Here is an 18,776-nt window from a genome sequence, read left to right as displayed (position 1 = left end):
TCTGAAAAATCACTATTAGTGTTCATATAGTAAGTGTTCCTTCTGATGCTAATTTCTTTGTAAATAAGCAAAGACTGAGGCTGGGCAATATGATTCCTTATTCAGCAGCAGTTGGACTCTCTACTGCCCCAACAAAAGAACTGTCAGTCAGTCAGCTGTATCTCTACAAACAGCACCAGTCTTTTTGAATAGTCCACTGCCACTTCGAGAACGCTACCCACTGATTACAGCCAGTTGCCAGTCTCTTGGAGTCAGCCACGATGGTTAGGAATAGCTGGGACCAGATTTTTCTGTATTACAAACCACAGTGAACTCTATATTAGGGCATCTTAAGCCTTTCCCACTCTTGCCCCCTTTTCACTTAAGGTTTTATGAAACTGCAAGTATATAGGTATGCAAACTAGGCATGTAAATAAAGCATATAATAAATTATAAGGAAACTTATTTAAATGATAAGCACAAAAGTAATTTTGCATACCAATAAAATGAAGGTACCTATGCATATGGGACATCGGTGTGTTTATGCATGTGTGCTGTACACAGTATCCTAAGGGCCAGAAGAGTGGTTAGGATTTCCAGGTGCTAGAGGTATAGATAGTGTGCAGTGCCCCATGTGAGTGCTGGGTTTGGTAACCCAGATCTTGTGGAAGACCAAGTGCTCTTAACTCTAAGCCATTTTCTAATCCCTAAGCCAAACACTTTAACACAGTATAATTCAAAGATATATCGATTCAGTACATTGCGGGATGATGGTAGAAAAACATTAAATTCTTTGTTTTCCATAATTAAATCCATTATGTTTATGAGGAAGAAAAACAACAAAACAGAAAACAAAACAGTAAAGGATGCAGGCTCAGGACCACTTAGCGAATTGCCTGGAAGACACAATCCTGTGCTGTCTTCTCTGGTTTTGGAGTATCTGACCCAATACAAGTTTTCTCTCAAGGGATCTTTTCTTGTCTTTGTGTCCTGTGAACTAAGGGGGCAACATGAAAAGCAGCTGAGGCAGCAGACGCAGCTGTGTGGTCTGGCGGCCAAGCTGAGACAATGGCAAGACAGCTGAACAATTCACAAGCAGTCTGGACTGAAAGCAAGGCAGCACGGTAAAGGATGGCCAGAGAGAACAGGAGAGCAAGACCAGAAACTGTAGGCCTGATAACTGGAAAGCGTCAGAGTTGTCAAATCTTTGGGGCCAAGGTCTCCTATCTGGACCAGGAGCTGTAGCACTGTTTGCTCTGAAATGCTGTGGAATCCCCGTAGCTAGCCTAGAGCTGGGGAAATCCCTACTTTCCAGGCCATGCAAGAGTTATTATGACTTGTAGGGATGGGAGGATCTGTTAGTTCCAGGTCAACCAGAGATTGAGATATATATATATATATATATATATATATATATATATATATATATATATATATATATATTTTCATAAAAATAAATAAATAAATAAATAAATAAATAAATAAATAAATAAATAGATGGGATAAAGTACTTGGGCACTAGAAGGCCACCTATTGCCTCTCATTGTTGCTCAAGCTGACAAATGCAATCTCTTGGTGTGGGTAGACCAGAACACTGGCCAGCAGATGGGGAACACGTAAGCCTGGCGACTTAGAACGGCAGACAGGCGGTAAATGAGGTTTCAGTGCACTGGGAGTGAAAGTTATACTTCACTTCTTTCCCTATCCCCAGGCCTCAAGTGAACTACTTTCAGCCTACAACAAACTTCCAGCCCACACCCTCCTTAGTCCTCACCATCCGCCCTATCTCCCCCGACCCGCCCACACCACCCTTCCGGATTTCTCTGACATAAGTTAGACTGCCTCAGCTGTGAAGTGCCGAGAAATCCCCAAACCTAGGCCAGCCTGGAAGCTGGTAGAAGGCCAGGGTCAAGAGCTGTGGAAAACTCACAACCCCCACCCTATAAAGCAAGAGTTGTTACAACTTGTAGGGATAGGTGGATCTCTGTTGGGTTCCAGGATAGCCAGAGATACGCAGTGAGATCCCGTCTTTAAAAACAAAACAAAACAAAACAAAACAAAAGGAACAGGACTGAGCTGCAGGCGCTAATCTCCACCCTATCAGAAGTCCCTGAATCCCCAGCAGCCGCCAACTTCTGTAAGAAACAGCACAGCCCCTCCCGGCAGAAGAGGTTCCCGACCTCTGGCTCCGCCCACGCCGCGCTCCGAGCATGCGCGTCGGCGCCTGGATGACGTCGATTTTCCACGCCGGGAAGAAGCTGGCGTGTGGAGTTTTCTCAGTACGACTCTTCCGCTGCGTGGTCCAGCACTATGAAGGAAACGCCGCTCTCCAACTGCGAGCGCCGCTTCTTGCTCCGCGCCATTGAGGAAAAGAAGGTGCGAGACCTCCGGGGCTGTGGGTGTAGACTCGGGTTGCCTGCGGGGGGGGGGAACTCCAGTGGCCTGTGGATTCATTGTCAGTTTGGCCTGTGGTGTGGTCGTGGTGTGGACTCGGGTCGTTCCCAGTGTGGACTGCCCATTCCCCCAGCGTCAGGTCAATTATTTTATCCTGGCAAGTTCCTTTGAGCTTCAAGCCACCAGCAATTGTCAGTGCCAGGGGTGTTGGGGCCCAGGAGCAGACAGACACAGTTGCTGCTCATAAAATGTTAAAGCAATAAATGATGTTTGCTTACAGCGGCTGGATGGCAGACAGACCTATGATTACAGGAATATCAGGATCTCATTCGGAACAGATTATGGATGCTGTATTGTAGAACTTGGGAAAACAAGGTAACACGAAACAATTAGGTAATACCACAGGAGATGTGAAAGTCATATACTGACTCAGTTGTTTAGCGGGCAGCTCAAAAACCGGAGCAGTGATTTTATCTTCTATCTGATGAGAACTGTATTAACGTAAGCCTTTATAGTTTTCCTGTCACGCTTTAACTATGAGTGCTTTCTGCTTTATGAATATCATAGTTCCTTGTGATCTTTATAAATCATGTAGGCAGCTGACATTGATCACACAGAATTTGTTACCTGCATGTCTCTCATATTCTAATGTGAGGAGTGTAGATCTTGCTATCAGTGAATCTCAGTTTCCTTTTATTCTTGAGTGATGTAAGAAATAAGAGATTTCCTTTCTGCTATCCTTTAAGGTATACCTCCTTTTTTTTTCTGCATGAAGTCTCACATCTAGACATTTTATTGTGTGTGGAGGCAGCTTTGCTGGTTCTAGTCTGCGCTACATTCTGTACATAATTTCTGCCTCTTAAGTCACATTGTGTTGTTAGAGTTGATTTTCATGTTTTACATTTCTTTAATTGAAAGAGAAGTATGTTTAATTGACTGCTTTGTACCTTTATTTTTGCAGAGTTCTTGGACAGGTTTCCTGTGAACTTGTTTCTCCAAAACTCAATAGGGCAACAGAAGGTATTCTGTTTTTTAACCTTGAACTTTCTCAAATGGCTGCTCCAGCTTTTGAGCCTGGCAGGTACCTCACTTTCTTAAGTTCCTTTAGACACAGTAAACTGTTGTTGATGCTCAGAGTTGTGGTTCATGACATTAGTTCATTCTTGTTTCCAAAGGCAGTCAGATCTCCTGGTGAAGCTGAATCGACTCTTGGAAAGGTGTCTAAGAAATTCAAAGTGTATAGACACTGAATCTCTCTGTGTTGTTGCTGGTGAAAAGGTGGGAAATAGGCCCCAAACTTTTAACAGTGAATACTGTTGATTCATACAAACATTAGGGAGACTGGAGATGGTTCAGTGGTTAAGAGCACTGGATGCTCTTTCAGAGGGTTCCAGAGAATCTAACACCTAGGGTCCTTGGGGGCACCAGGCTTGAGTGTGGCACATACATACATACATACATACATACATACATACATACATACAGCACCAGGCTTGAGTGTGGCACATACATACATACATACATACATACATACATACATACACACACACACACACCAGGCTTGAGTGTGGCACATACATACATACATGCATGCATGCATGCATACAAGCAAATGTGCACACAGGTAAAATAAAAATGAACATTTTTTTAAAAAAAAATGAGGTTTTAAATGTTGGGATGATTCCATTTATTTACATATTGTTATTTTCTCAAGTGACACACAGAAAAGTTAACTATTAGTATTTCAAGTGTTTGTTTTTCTTAAAATTAACAGCATTTTTACTGGATAAACTGGATCAACTGCATGCTTTAATTTAAAAAACTGTGTGAAGTGTTACTTTTCCAGTGGTCACTGGTTGTGCTCAGGTAGCATTTCTTTTTATCTTAAATTCACTCTCAGGTTTGGCAGATACGTGTAGACTTACATTTATTAAATCATGATGGAAATATTATTGATGCTGCCAGTATTGCGGCAATCGTGGCCTTGTGTCACTTCCGAAGACCTGATGTCTCTGTCCAAGGAGAGGAAGTAACGCTGGTAAGCTTTCAGGATTAAAACTGGATTGTTCTTATGAATGAATGGGTGTCCTGCATGTGCAGACAGGCAGTTATTAGTGGAGATGTGTGGCAGATGGTATTTATCTATCCTAGTATTTGTTCATGAGACAAAACCTTCAGATGTTCAAAATTGCCCCAGATATTTCTAGTTCCCTTACAAAAATGTCTGTCAGTAATACCATAAACCAGCTTGTTTTTCTGAACTAGAACTGTGACCCTTTCTTTGGGTTGACTATTAGAGGAAATGATTAGTTTCTGTTTAGGGTCAGCATGAGATGCTTACTCTTGAGAGGCCAACAGTACCTGAAAAGGACTGATGTTCACCAGATTTACATGTGTTCTTTAGGCTTTCTGTTCATTAAGCCAAGTATATGCCACAAGCCTAGAGGGCTTATTAACAACATACTGCTAGGCTCTGCTTATAGAGGAGGATAGAGATAGGACCTAAGAACTTATACCTCTAACTCAGAGTGCCCAGACGGTCCCAGTGCTGGTCCAGGGATCATTGTGAGAACCAGTGGTCTGTGCTGTCCTCATTTTGCCAGGTAGGTCAATTTTGATTTATATATATTATATGCTAGAATAATGAAGTGTACTGTTTGAGCCCTGAGTTGCAAAGGGAACTGACAAATGCCCAAGTTTTGATAATGCTGTTTTGAGGCACTTTGCCAGAGTAAAATCCAAAGACTCAGAATCAAAAGCAGGATCAGTGCTTCTACAGAGGAAGGAGAGTGGAGAGAGAGAGAGAGAGAGAGAGAGAGAGAGAGAGAGAGAGAGAGAGAGAGAGAGAGAGAGAGAGAGAGAGAGAGACAGAGAGAGAGAGAGAGAGAGAGAATATGAATGAGAATGTGATTAGTTTTACATGGAGGAAATCCTTATTCTGAGGAGTCCAAGGGCTCCTGTGTAGCAGTGGACATACACTACTAAAAAGGCATCTGAGATAGAAGGTCAGACATAAGATCGATGTTTTATCATCAAAATAGAAGCACAGTTGTCAAAGTAATTATAAAAGACATATTTAGTTACTTACAATTAAGAATTTCATTTCTTAGTGTTTGATCTCAAAGTACTTTCATATTTCTCTCATATGCTGACTATAAGAATTGGGCCTTTTCTTCTAAAACAGTATACCCCTGAAGAGCGTGACCCTGTGCCATTGAGCATCCACCACATGCCCATCTGTATCAGTTTTGCTTTCTTCCAGCAAGGGTAAGTGTCACTTCGTCATGGGCTGAAAATTTAAATATACCTAGCAGTTGGATTCAGTTTATTGAAACAGGGTCTCATATCTCAACACTAGTTCTATATAGCTGAGTTAACCTTGAGCTTCTGATCTTTCAGCCTCTACTTCCCATGTGCTGGGATTACAGGCATGTACTGTCATGCCTGGTTTCTATGGTGCTGGGGATTGAACTCAGGGCTTTGTGTATGCTGCGTGTAACACTGTTGCAGCTCAGGATCTTTATTGCTCTGTTCTGGTACACCTTAATGTTAGAGGATCTGTTGGTTTCTTCCTGTCTTTGTAAGGATTTTTTTTTTAGTCATTGTCGTTATTCTATGTAATTCTAGATCAGGAAAATGGACCAGCACTATCTAGTAAAGTAAAATGTATATGCCATAAAAGTAACTTTAGATTTTCCAGTGGTCACATTAAAAGGTGAGAGAAACATAGCAAGTGCAGAAGCTGAGATGGGAAGACCTCAGTGGCTTTCAGGCCAGTCTAGGCTCCATAGCAAACTCTAGGCAAAACTCAGAAACATAGTGTGGTCCTTACTGAAAACAAAATAAAAACAAGTTAAAATCTATAAGATCAAGAGAGATATAAAATATTTTATTATATTTCAGTATTTTAAAAATTATTCAAGATCTTACATTCTTCTATTTGTACTGAGTATTTTATACTGGTAGTTGGAGTCGAGCTCAGTGTCTGTGTGTCTGCCAGCAAACACTGCAGAAACAGGCAGCCCTTTTCTGTGCCATCTACAGGTTCTAGAACTTAGAGCACAGGGCCTTAGTGCCACTTGAAAATGAACCAAATTAATGTTATCTCAGTATTAATATCGTTTTATCAAAGAGATGGGTGAGTATTGGGTTATATCTTAACTTAGTATGGTTTCATTGTAATGGCTAGAAAAGCATACATCCCACGTAACTGAAATCATTGAGTAAAAGTGTAATGGCTAGAGAAGCATACATCCCACGTAACTGAAATCATTGAGTAAAAGTGACAGCTCCTTCAGTGTTGAAGTACTGACTTTGGATGCTAACTTTTAACAAACCCACTCTAGAAACAACACTCAGCTTCAGGTATGTACAGGACCATTTAACATTTTTCTTTCCAGAACATATTTATTGGTGGACCCTAATGAGCGAGAAGAACGAGTAATGGATGGCTTGCTGGTGATTGCCATGAATAAACATCGAGAAATTTGTACTATTCAGTCTAGTGGTGGGATAATGCTGCTCAAAGACCAGGTTAGTGCTTTAACTAGTTTCCCTCTAAGAGGTCTCTCTTCAGAAGATTTATTGTTACTTTATATGTTTTAAAATTATCATTTGTTTGGTTGTTTAATTTTTGAGACAGAGTTTCTCTGTGTAACAGCCCTGGCTGTTCTGGAACTTACTCTGTAGACTCTCCCTATCTCTGCCTGGCTTAAAATTATCTTTTAACTGAAAGCCACAGGGTACTTTAGTAAATCTAGTCATGTAAGAATATGGTTTCAGTTCAAACATTCTGTTCTAACAGGTGGCCGTGGTTATCCTTCCTTCTCTTCCCCCTCCCTATATTTGTCCTTCTAGATCTGACTGGAGGAATACCTAATACCTTAGTTCCTTCAGTGAATAAAGACTCATTACTACTTTTTAAAGTATTAAATGTATACATTAAGAGAAAGCTAAGTTTTAGTTTTGGAATGTGAATACAACCAGCAGCGATAATCAAACCCAGCCACATACTAGATCCACAGAGAGGCAATTAGAAAATAGAGTGCTAACTAAGTAGCATTGAAAGTGTTAATTATATGCAGGGAGCTGTTTTAGTTCTGGTTTTAACTAATCTTTATAGCCTTTGGGCAAATGACTTACCTCTGGGTCTCTGTCTTCTCCTGTACATTAGGGGATGATTCTATTGCTGGCACCCTAGAAGGGATTGAAGGGTAAATGTGTAGGCAGACTGTAAGTATCTGGGACACAGAGTGCTTGGTGAATGTTAGTTACTTTGTGTTATCACCAGCACCTTTGGTGCTTAAGATTGAACCACTATAGATTTCTGTGGATTACTGACACAGAAAGGAAGTCTGTATTCCTGAGCATTTATTTGTGATCTCTGGTAGCTTAACTGTTGCATAAGAAAGTTCTCAAGTCTGTTCCCTTAATGTGCTAGACCTTCAAAAATTAAGTGATTTTTTTATATTTTGTCTTAACTATTTACTCACATTTGGAAAAAAAAGAATATTCATGTCGTGGTTTTGGTTTCATTAGAAAAAGCCATTTAGTTTGTTGTCTTTAACAGCTCAAATTTACAAACAGGTTTTGAGATGCAGTAAAATAGCTGGTGTGAAAGTAGCAGAAATTACAGAGCTAATACAGAAAGCTTTGGAAAATGACCAGAAAGTTAGGTAAGTTTTCAGAACTATGTGCTCTTTAAATGTATGTTTCTAAGGGGTTTTACCACACAAGGGCAGCTGTCTAATTGGTCTTTACTTAGTTAATCTCAGTTGTATATACTAATACTTAGTTGAGATTTTATTCTAAAAAGTCATATGTTTTCTTTAAAAGATAACATATTCTTATAAAAAATAATAACTCAAATTACTAGAAGGAATAAATAGGCTGGTTCATTGCTGTCCTTCTTGTTACTTCAAGCAACAAGTACCCAGTACTTCAGTGTACTTTCTTGTCCTGTGGAGGCTGGTGCTGTCTGTCTGATGTAGCAGATTTGAAGTTTAGAGAATATCCTTCAGGTATCTAGCACATATGCAGCAGAGGTTCAGTAATTATGGTGACATCTGTCTTCGATAACTATAGTATTCCAGTTTGATTCCTGTGCTGTGATAAAACACTGACCAAAAGTAGCTTATGGGAGGAAATGATTTATTTGGCTTATACTTTTAGATCACAATTCACCCGTGAGGAGCAGGTAGACCTCCATGTTAGTTCATGTAGCTTTACTTCTAATCAGGGAACTCACTCAGAGCTGAGGGAGTACAGCAGAAACCAGAGGAATGCTGATTGCTGGCTTATAGGCTTATGCTTAGCTACATTTCTGATATAACACAGGACCACCTGCCCAGGGAATGGTGTCCCTCATAGGGGCCTGAGCCCTCATTCATCAATTAACAATCAAGATACTCCTCCACAGATATTCCAGTCTAGTCTGATCTCCTTTATCAAGTAACTCTAGGCTGTGTCAGGCTTACCATTAAAGCTAATGAGAACAAGTGAAATTAAGCAAGCCTATTTCTTAACTACCAAAGCCAAAATAGTAATTTTTTTTTCCTCTTTTCTTACTGTCATCTCCAAACACCATTACCAAAACCCACCTACAGGAAAGAAGGTGGAAAGTTTGGCTTTGCAGAGTCTATAGCAAATCAAAGAATCACAGCATTTAAAATGGAGAAGGCCTCTGTTGATACCTCCAACATAGAGGAGAAAGCAGAAGAAATTATTGCTGAAGCTGATCCTCCTCCAGAAGTGTATCTTTATTGGGTTGTTTTTTTTTTTTTTTACAGTAACAAGATGCATAACATTTTCTTTGTGTTTATCAAGGCTATAATGTACATATTGAAACTTGTTTTTGGGGAAATCATACTTATGAGAAAAATATGCCATATTAAATTGATAATGTAACATCTAGCTTCTCTTATTTCTAAAAAAACATACATTTTTCTATCTTAAGAACCAACTTAGAGCTGGGAATGTAGCTTATTGGTACTTCATTTTTCTAGCTATGTATAAAGCACTGGGTTCCATTCCAGTACTGTAAGAAAATACAAACAAAATTCCAGCATTCATTTTCCTTCAAGAAACTGCTTCAATACTGATAACATGGCAAAAATCCTTACATGGTATTACATAATCTTGAAATCATTCATTACCAAATTACTATCAGGTTGATTATTGGTGATATCCAATTATGTTATTCATCCATATGTAGTATAGATTTATTTTTATACCTAAGAATCTGTGGATTATATGAGGCAGTCTTAACAAGAAAATAGCTCATGAGATAGCAGTGTTTTAGATATTCAGTTTCCTTAACTTATTAAGTGTTTCTAAACCTGTGCTGTGGACTCCTGGAACTGCCCAGATTGGAGATGGAATAGAAAACTCCTGGGGTGACCTTGAAGATTCTGAGAAGGAAGAGGAGGAAGAAGATGGCATTGATGAAGCTGTTACTCTTGATGATACAAAGATGGACACTGGAGGAGTATCTGATACTGGAAATCAAGGTAAGGTGATGCTTTTGGCTTTTAATAGCTACAGATACATAAACTATATGTAAATTATAGATAAAACTGGCATATAAAGAGGTATTTGGAGATTATAGTTCATATATAGGGATATTTCCTGTCTTAGAAGGCTGTTTTGGGGATTTAGTGGTATGCTTTGGCATGTAAATGATAGTGATACACATACATACATACATTTTCCCCCCCTGAGGCAGGGTTTCTCCATGTCACTTTGGAGCCAGTCCTACAACTAGATCAGGTTGGTCTCGAACTCAGAGATCCATTTGCCTCTGCCTCTTGAGTGCTGGGATTAAAGGCATGGACCACCACTGCCTGGTGATAGTGATATTTTGAAACATTAATTACATCTGGCTAGGTATAACATACACCTTTAATCTCAACACTGGGGAGACCCAGGTAGGAGGATATTTGTTTTACATAGGGAGTTTTGGGATACCAAAAACTAGATAGAGATCTTGTTTCAGACAATCTGTCCATGGGCATTGAAGGGCTTTCTTTATGAATAACCTGGTCCCTGCAAACTACCTTGTGTAGGTTGACTCAAACAATAGAAAGCTGATGTGGGCCAGAGTTTGGATCCCAGTGCTCACACTGGATGGTTCACAACCCATAAATAAATAAAATCATTTTCTGTCTTAAGAAATGTTCTATGTGCACTGGACAAGATAGCAGCCACCGTTTATGTATTGAATGTGTGAAACGTATCTTGTCTGAGAAACTGAATTTTCAATGAGATAAAATAACTGGCTACATTGGTAGCAGTAGGATAGAAGCCCCTGGAAAGGTGTAACTTGATGTGTTCTAAAAGCTATAAAAAGAAACAGATTTAGTGTATATGTGCATGTATGTGACTGGGTGTGCATACAGATGGCAGAGAACTTGCTGTAGTTCCAGGAGGTTGTGACCACCTTATGTGGGTGCTGGGAAATGAATGTTATTTACCAGAACAGTATGCACATTCTGTCTTCATGGAAGAGAATCACTCACTTGCTTTTTTGTTTCTACAGGGGAACAATGTTGTTTTAATTGGGTAAATGGTCACCTAATTAAAGTAATTGTGTCTATTAAATGCTGTATAGAATCTATTACCATTCATTGTACCCAGTTGGCTTAACCATCAATGCTGTCGTCACCGTACTATCACTGATGATGACAGTAGAGCTTTTCTAAAGCATGTGAACAAAGAATGCTGAGACAAGAATTCACAACCAGCCAAAATAGGCAAATGGTCAATTTGCATGCTTTATTTACATATATATATATAATTAATATTCAAGGGAAAATGGGCAAACAAAACAGTTTTCTACATTTTTCATGGTTAGCCCTGGTAGTAATAAACTAGACCATACTGGCCTACATGAGTCTTCTAAAAACAAAACTACAGAAAACATGAATTTTTTACAAAAATTTTGGAAAGAGTATGTTGTCTATACTGCCTCCAGGCAGCAGAGCTTGAGCTGTGTGTGCATGGAAATGGGAGTATTAGGACTAATAATGATATGGATAAGTAGTTACTTTTACTTTTTTGGTATTTTCTTAAAGGTGCCCCTATAGTGCTGTCAGATAGCGAAGAAGAAGAAATGATCATTTTGGAACCAGACAAGGATCCAAAGAAAATAAGGTAAACAGATTTCTGGTTACTTTCAAATATACATAAAATAGGACCTATGCCTGTAAAACAGGATGCCGTTAGAGTCCAGCAATCCAGTCCAGGATTAAGTGGACATACATGGAGTTGTGATATTACTTTATTTTCACAGAGCTCAGACCACCAGTGCAAAAGAAAAGGCACCAAGTAAAAGTCAAGTGAAAAGGAGGAAAAAGAAGAGAACTGCTAATTAAAGCTAAAATGATATTTTTGTATATATATAAAACTACTAAAAGGATATTTATTCAGTGCTTTAACAGCCCTGGGTATTTTTTTATTTGAAAATCCATTATAAGAGCTGAATTGTTCATAAATTGTTTTGTCTTTTTGTCTTTAACATTATGTTTTGAATAAACTTTCTGTACAACTTTCCTGTTGCACAAAGTCTTCCTAATCCACGTATTTGTAAAAGTTGATAAATAAGTAGAGCTGAGTGAGTCTGGGGAGTCTCTGCTACACTGAAGAGTCTAGTTTTGCTTATTTTATGACCAAGTCGGCAATTTGGTTCAGTTGCCTAGAATATTCAATGTCAGAATTTGAAGGTCAGTTTTCCTGAAATATTTCAGTTTTAGGAAGCTTTTTCTATCCCCACTGAACAATAAACCAAGTTAGCCTTTCTAAGTGACATTATCAGTCTTATTTTTATCTCAAATTAACTTTGACTTGCAAAGATTTCCAAATCAATTTATTCTTATCCTGACAGTTGGCAGCACCAAATGTTAACAAACCAATTAAAATTAGCCAAATATCTAAGATAGACACATGTACAAAAGATATACAAATTAAAACCATTTAAAAAGCAATGGATACCATAATTTGTCTGTGGCTATACCATCTACATTATGAAATGATTTGTGAAATTAAAACCCAAGATAAAAACTGTACATTATGAACTCTGAGTGACTCCCATTTTAAACAAAGGTAGTCTTTCATTCTTACACATTTAGTGTCTCTGGTGGGTTGAGAAGAGAAACGCCATGATATCTGTTGAGCAGAAAAAAATTTTTTTAGTAAATATTCATTGGAGAGATCACAGAACTGTTTGTGTACCCCAGCCTGGACAAAATACTACTTCTATTTGATTAGGTTCAGAACATGTGTTCCCTTACCCATCCCCTACCAGATGCAAGGGGGAAATGCCATGTGCAACAGCTTCCTACCACATGACTTACTATCTTACTGAGGCAGCTGTGGCAGGTTACCATACCCTTTAATGAATGAGAATCTGATTCTTACTTTGAATGTTTGTACTTTTCCCTTATTGACTGTTGGGCATGCTGTGCTGCTCTGAGGTAGGTCTGGTGAAGGTCCATGAGACAAGGCTTAAGACTTTCCAGGGTATATCCAGTCTTTTGTACCAATGACTCAGGCTATAGAGAAAAGACAACCATTGAGTTTTTACTAACAGCATCTGGCATTGACCAATGCACACAGAGTTGACCTTACTGTTGGCACTAATCTTTAACATGTTCAAGCTCACGCCATCTTTTGACTGACTACTTTCCCTGCTAGTAGCAGGCAGTTGGCCCAGATTCTTGAAGTAGAGCTTTCAAATCCAAGTTCACAGCTAAGCTTTCTGCCCAAACCAAACCAGCAAGTGTAATACTTACCCAGCTTTGTCCTGTGACTGTATAGAGTGCTAAATGAAAGGCAGCTCCAGCAATAAGTGATGGCAAATACTTTAGGTATGGATCAGCATCTATCAAACTTAATTCTCCCAAAAACTGGAATGAAAAAACAAATAACTATAATCACAAGAGCTTTTAGGACTCTGACTTTGAATCCTTGCATCCTGACCGTTTTCCGTCTGTGATGCTCACTTCTTTATCAGCCCCAGGGACAATTATTCCAATGTTTTGCTCCATCCTCAGCTTACATTTCTGCCCCCTTAGAACTTAAAACATCTATCAGGATGTTCTCTTTAAACCACTAATTAGTGTTTTTCTGACATGGTCACTTCTGGGTATCCATGGGGAAATTCTCTCCTGGACCTCTCAGCCCCTTTCCAGGGACACCAGATATTTAAGTACCTGACATATAAAAGATACACCATTTTCACACACACACACTAGTGCTATACACCTAGAATATCAATAAACTACTTACAAAACCTTATAAATAAACAGTAAGTATATAGTTGCACTGTGTGTTTAGAGCTATACTTATCCAGTACATAGGCAGTTACCTTTAATACCTATTGGCTGGTATCATAAGCACAGAACTGACAGATAGAAAGGGCAATTGTATATTATCTATCTTCTGCTAGCTATAGGTTTTTCTGTGTACTGGAACATTAACTGCCTGAATATATTTAATCTCTTAAACAACGTTATACCATAAAACCAGAGCTAATTATAACCTAAAAGAAAAAAAACCCATAAAATGAACTTACCATTGCTAAGCTTTCAACTTTGCAGTTTGCAGGCTGCTGGTGCAGAAAGTACTGGTTAAGAAACTGGTTTACTGTTGGCGCAGCTAAGTCAAAAGCAAGGACTTTCAATACTAGGTGCTCCATTCTCAGAACCTGCTTCTTGGAATAGGTATCGTCTGTAATATACACAAACTCTGCTACTTCAGGGGGGTATATTTCTTCGAACTTTCTACAACAAAAGAAAATTAAAGTTGAGTCTTTTTCAAAAGCAGGCTTTGTCTTAATCTAAAATGCTTGGGCTGTACAGACTCAAGACTCACTTCCATCAACTTCATTCCCACTAGCAGTTGGCCACCATCTCTAGTTGAGATGTTTAACAGCCAATTAGTGAGAGGCTTCTGGTATGTCTCCTGTGTAATCAAAGGAAATCCTACAGTTTTGGGAAAATATTTCACTTTTAAATGTCATTTTTATGTCTTGATGAAAGGAAGATAATGGTTTATGCTCCAGTAAGACTTTATTGTGGAAGAGGGTTTTTTTTTTTGTTTGTTTGTTTGTTTGTAAACTTAAAATCTGATGATCTAGCCTGCTTTATGTTCTAGGCTAGAGAACAAGTTTCGTCCTTTATTCCTAGAAGCTCCCCCAGCCTAGTTGTCCCTAAAGCCATCAATGTAAAAATGTTAAGAGCTGGAAATCTTTATTTCCTCCATTATAAAACAGTAAGTGAGGTTGGAAAAATGGCTCCAACACTGGCTGAGACCCAGGTTTGATTCCCAGCACCAGCATGGTGGCTTATAAAACTGTCTTTAACACCGGTCTTGGGATCAGGTACACTTTTCTGGCCTCAGCAGGCACTGTACACACATGCTACACAGATATACATGCAGGGAAAACACCCAATAAAGTATAACTAAGGGTGAGGGTGGCGATGGCGGCTTTGAACTAAATTGGCTATACTTACGAAGCTAGCAGCATAGCAGCAGTTCCCACAAGTTGAAGCTTCCCTCTTAACACTGACATGGAAGAGAGGAACCGATCTATGTAGTTCACAGCCAAATGCAGGGTCTCATTCTGTAATTTATATTCTTCTCCCACTTCAACTAGCCAGTCCACAAGGATGGCCCGCATACTGTTAGTGATGTCTGGCTGCTTCTTCATATAACCCACTTTAGGTTTACATTTAACCTGAAGAAAAAAAACTCAGCAGTGTTAAAAACTACTATGAGGTTACTTTATTATTCACAAACTTAAGTTTAGCATTGGAGCAACTCACTAGTAATTATTTGTCAGCACTATCCTTTCAATTTTATTTAGTCATTTTTAATGAACATGGCCTTACCTCCATTTCCCTAAGGTATGTGTGAATATCTTCATGATAGTCGGGTACTTCATTAACACTCACTGGCTTTTCGTCTTCTAAGACAATAGACATATCCATAGCATGTGGTGATTCTGTGTATGACATTAAAACCAAAGTTGTTTATCCTTTCCAACTTTGACTCTGGCAAAGCAACATAGAGTATCCTATTCTGGTCTTAGCATTTCTGCCTGCATAGCTTTAGGATGAACTTAATTCCAAAAAAGAATTTTACACACACACACACACACACACACACACACACACACACACACACTATAGTATCAATAGGCTACTAAGACTGAAAATTACCTTAAATATCATCTTCCACAAGAGATGAATAGATGGTGATTCTGTTAGTAGTTTTGAAATAATTATTGTTTTGTCTTAAAGAGATTGCAGATCTCAGAGGCTGACATTCAAATCACAATCTGGGATTAACTAGAGAATCAGCTAAATGTTGTATTAACTAACAAAGGTTAGTAACAATACCAAGTTTTTCATGTGCATTCAAACAGACTAACTGTAATCTGTAAGGAACTTGGTGTTTGTGAAAACAGGGTCTCATTCTGTAGCTCAGGCTGGCAATCCTGCCTCAGTGTCCTCCATTTTAGTTGTAGGAATGAACATAGCCAGTTGTAGTTTTTACCATTTAAATTATCTTTTGAGGTAAAGGATTTTTTTTCAGAGCACCTTGAGATAAGAAAAAGCTACAAAATTTATATAAAAATAAATTATTTCTATACCCTTCTCCTACATCAGTAGAACTAAATAAACTAAGGAGGCTGGGAGGATGGCTCAGTCTAGTGCCTGCTACACAAGCATGAAGATGTGGGGGGTTGCATTCCCAGAACCACACAGAAGCTAGATGTAGCATATCTGTAACCCTAACACAGGGAAGAAAAGAGGGTTGAGAATAGACAGATCCCTGGAGTTTATTGGCCACCAGCCTAGCCAAACCAGTGACCTCCAATGAGACCTTTTCATCAAGAAATGAGATGGAAAAGTGGTTAAAGATATCCCAAACTCAAGTATACCTCTGGGCCCCACACGCACCAGCTTGGCAAGCATGCTCCTGCCCCTGACACACATAGCATAAGGTGGGGAGTGATGAACACCCAACATCCCGATAGATAATTACTACACCTGTCTCTTTAAAGTGAGAGCACAGCAACAACAGAGCTGTCAGCAGCTGCTGCTCTGCCTCCTTTGTGCAGGTCAGATGAACATTCAAATTGATTTTAACAGGATGGCAGATACCATAGTGCTTAAAACTGTAGCTTCAATCAGCACTCTCAGGAGTGGCATGTCAAGAAGTGAATCATAAATACAACTGTAATTTATTCTCCTAGCCAAACATTTATGAAGTCAGCATTTAAGCAGAAATAAGCACTTAAGACCTAATTAAAATTGACATAGTTTGCAGTGTCCTCTCTGTCTGTTAAGGATGAGTTCTTTTGTAGGTCAGTAAGTTTGAGTATCAGCCTTGAGATCTAAGATACCCTTCTAAGTTCTAACCCACTGTGTTATGACCAGGTAAGACAGTCTTAGTTGGGCGTGGTGGCACACACTTTTAAATATGGCACTCAGAGAGAGGCTGCCTGGTGTACAAATCTAGTTCCAGGATTAAACAGAGAAACCCTGTCTAGAAAAACAAGACAAAATGACATAGCCTTAAAACTAGAAGTATCCCAATCAAGTAACTAATTTCTTTAAAAAGTACAAGCAGGGTATGGTGTCACATGCCTGTAATCTAGAATTTGGGAGGTTGAGGCAGGATGATTTGAGTTCAAGACTAGCCAGAGCTACAGATTGAGACCCTGTCTCAAAAATAAAAAGCAAAAGCCTTACCAAAGCTACCATCCATTGGATAATCAAGAGGAACCAGTGGTTTTCTTGCTCCAGGTAAAGAGACAGCAGCATTAAAAGCAAGGGCATCTTCACACTGTATTTCTTTATGCTCAACTGGCATTTTCTGGGTCCCCTCCTCTTCATCCACATGAATAGTGAAGGCAGGCTGTTTACTGGTTGCTTTCCATGAAGGACCAACAGCGACGACATGTTCATCGTTTATAGGAAGGTCCTTAAGAGGTGCAACCTAAAAAGTAATTTTTAAAAAGAATTTTGCCTTCTTACCACGCGGGTCTCAGCTTTTATTCCCAAATACTCTATTAGGAAAAAATAAACTTCTTAAAGGCAAAGCCCAGATAAATAGTAGTTTGAGTAATGCAAGATAAAGGGTGAACCGGTTTGTCACAGCAATTCCTACAAAAGCTATAAACAAAACTGGCCGGAACTACAAACTGATCAAGAGTATACGCTTAGGGGAAAGTATTGATTCACAACTTTAGCTCCAGGGTGGAGCAAAGATACAGGTCTGGCCAAAATGGCGGATTTACCAAACAAAATATTGTTTTATATCCTTCCTTCCCTGAAGTAGAGGTAATCTGCGAAGCAGATGGTGAGGGGGAAGGGATCCCACGGCAATGCCCGTCTTTAAAAGTGGAGGGAAAGGCACACAGCTGGGCGAAGTCGACACGCGGGGGGCACCGCTCAGTAAGACCCCGGGCATTTTTAGAAAGCAGTCTCCACTAGTGCTGAAGGGCAGCATACACGGCCGGGTTGCTGGGGCTATTTGGTACCAGAAACCCCGGGACCACGCAGACTGCAGCCCGACTCCCACTAGAAAGCGCAGCGTGCTTTCAGGCCCTCTCGGCTGCTAGCCAGGTCCGCTGCCTCCCACCGACCCTCGCGCCCTGTTACCCGCCGAGTCTTGAGTCTCTGCTGCGGCGCGTTTGCCCGCGCGTTCCCGGCCTTCAGGGCCGCCCGCGCCCGCGGCTGCTGGGCTGGCGCCACCTTCTCGGGGTTGACATTCTCCTGGTCTTCCTGCTGCAGCGAGAGCAGGGATGAGCCCGCCTCGCGACCCGACTGTGCCGAGCTGCCCGGCATCGCGGCTCCGGTCGGGATCCGTCGGCAGCAGAGCGTGCACTGCGCCCGCCGCTCCCGGGCTGCGCGGGACCCTGGCGGCCGACGCGCGGAGCAAGCGCTGCAGGCGGGAGGAGCGAAGCCCAGGTGCCGCGAGCAGCGCGCCGGCCGCCGGCTGTTCGTGCAGTTCAAGTAGCCCGCGACTATTGAAATGGACCAATGAGGGTGCCTGGAGCTCGTGACGTCACCAGAGCGCCGGGGCGCCGCAAGCGAAGGCCCGACGGGAACCTAGCTGGGCGGGCGCCCGAGGACGCGCCTGCGCGAGGAAGGGCGGGGTGGGCGCCAGCCTCGAGCGACTTCCCGCAGCGTAGAGCGTCTGTAATGCGTCGGCTCCCAGGATCCCGCCCGAGCAGCCTGGCGGACCAGGGGAGCCCTCCGGGCGCGAAGTGACAGCGTTGTGGACGGCTAGCGGGAGTAACAACTTCCCTCGTCGCTGGGCGGAGCTTAGGAAGAGCGTAGGGAACTCAGCTGACCGTCCTCAGCTCACTTAGGAGCCTCCCTACCAGAACACTC

The 18,776-nt window shown here is 40.7% G+C and overlaps 2 protein-coding genes across 2 annotated transcripts; one reads left to right on the top strand and one right to left on the bottom strand.

Moving 5' to 3' along the window:
- The first annotated feature begins 2,209 nt into the window (after positions 1–2,209).
- Positions 2,210–12,434, top strand: Exosc9 (exosome component 9). The gene is made up of 12 exons (XM_051185799.1): positions 2,210–2,355; positions 2,654–2,748; positions 3,335–3,454; positions 3,549–3,651; positions 4,274–4,411; positions 5,558–5,640; positions 6,774–6,906; positions 7,960–8,048; positions 8,979–9,125; positions 9,700–9,881; positions 11,445–11,523; positions 11,663–12,434. The coding sequence occupies exons 1-12, from the start codon at positions 2,290–2,292 to the stop codon at positions 11,742–11,744; spliced, it is 1,317 nt and encodes a 438-aa protein (XP_051041756.1). The 5' UTR covers positions 2,210–2,289; the 3' UTR covers positions 11,745–12,434.
- Positions 12,203–18,562, bottom strand: Ccna2 (cyclin A2). Its single transcript, XM_051185800.1, has 8 exons — positions 18,042–18,562; positions 17,130–17,376; positions 15,261–15,373; positions 14,883–15,106; positions 13,943–14,150; positions 13,161–13,274; positions 12,787–12,920; positions 12,203–12,534 (listed from the first exon to the last, which is right to left on the bottom strand). Exons 1-8 carry the CDS (start codon positions 18,225–18,227, stop codon positions 12,486–12,488), a joined length of 1,275 nt encoding a protein of 424 aa, XP_051041757.1. The 5' UTR covers positions 18,228–18,562; the 3' UTR covers positions 12,203–12,485.
- Positions 18,563–18,776: the final 214 nt, after the last annotated feature.

Source organism: Phodopus roborovskii, unplaced genomic scaffold, assembly GCF_943737965.1.
Source record: "Phodopus roborovskii unplaced genomic scaffold, PHOROB, whole genome shotgun sequence".
NCBI classification, from domain to species: Eukaryota; Metazoa; Chordata; class Mammalia; order Rodentia; family Cricetidae; genus Phodopus; species Phodopus roborovskii.
Note: the sequence above shows the minus strand (reverse complement) of the source record. Positions and strands in the feature narration are given on the sequence as shown.

Coding starts and splice junctions, on each gene's coding strand:
- Ccna2 (XM_051185800.1), bottom strand. CDS start 18,227: ATGCCGGGCAGCTCGGCACAGTCGGGTCGCGAGGCGGGCTCATCCCTG. Junction 15,374..17,129: donor TCCAATGGATGGTAGCTTTG/GTAAGGCTTTTG, acceptor TGTCATACACAG/AATCACCACATGCTATGGAT. Junction 15,107..15,260: donor CATACCTTAGGGAAATGGAG/GTAAGGCCATGT, acceptor TTTTTTCTTCAG/GTTAAATGTAAACCTAAAGT.
- Exosc9 (XM_051185799.1), top strand. CDS start 2,290: ATGAAGGAAACGCCGCTCTCCAACTGCGAGCGCCGCTTCTTGCTCCGC. Junction 9,126..9,699: donor GCTGATCCTCCTCCAGAAGT/GTATCTTTATTG, acceptor TAACTTATTAAG/TGTTTCTAAACCTGTGCTGT. Junction 11,524..11,662: donor AAGGATCCAAAGAAAATAAG/GTAAACAGATTT, acceptor TTATTTTCACAG/AGCTCAGACCACCAGTGCAA.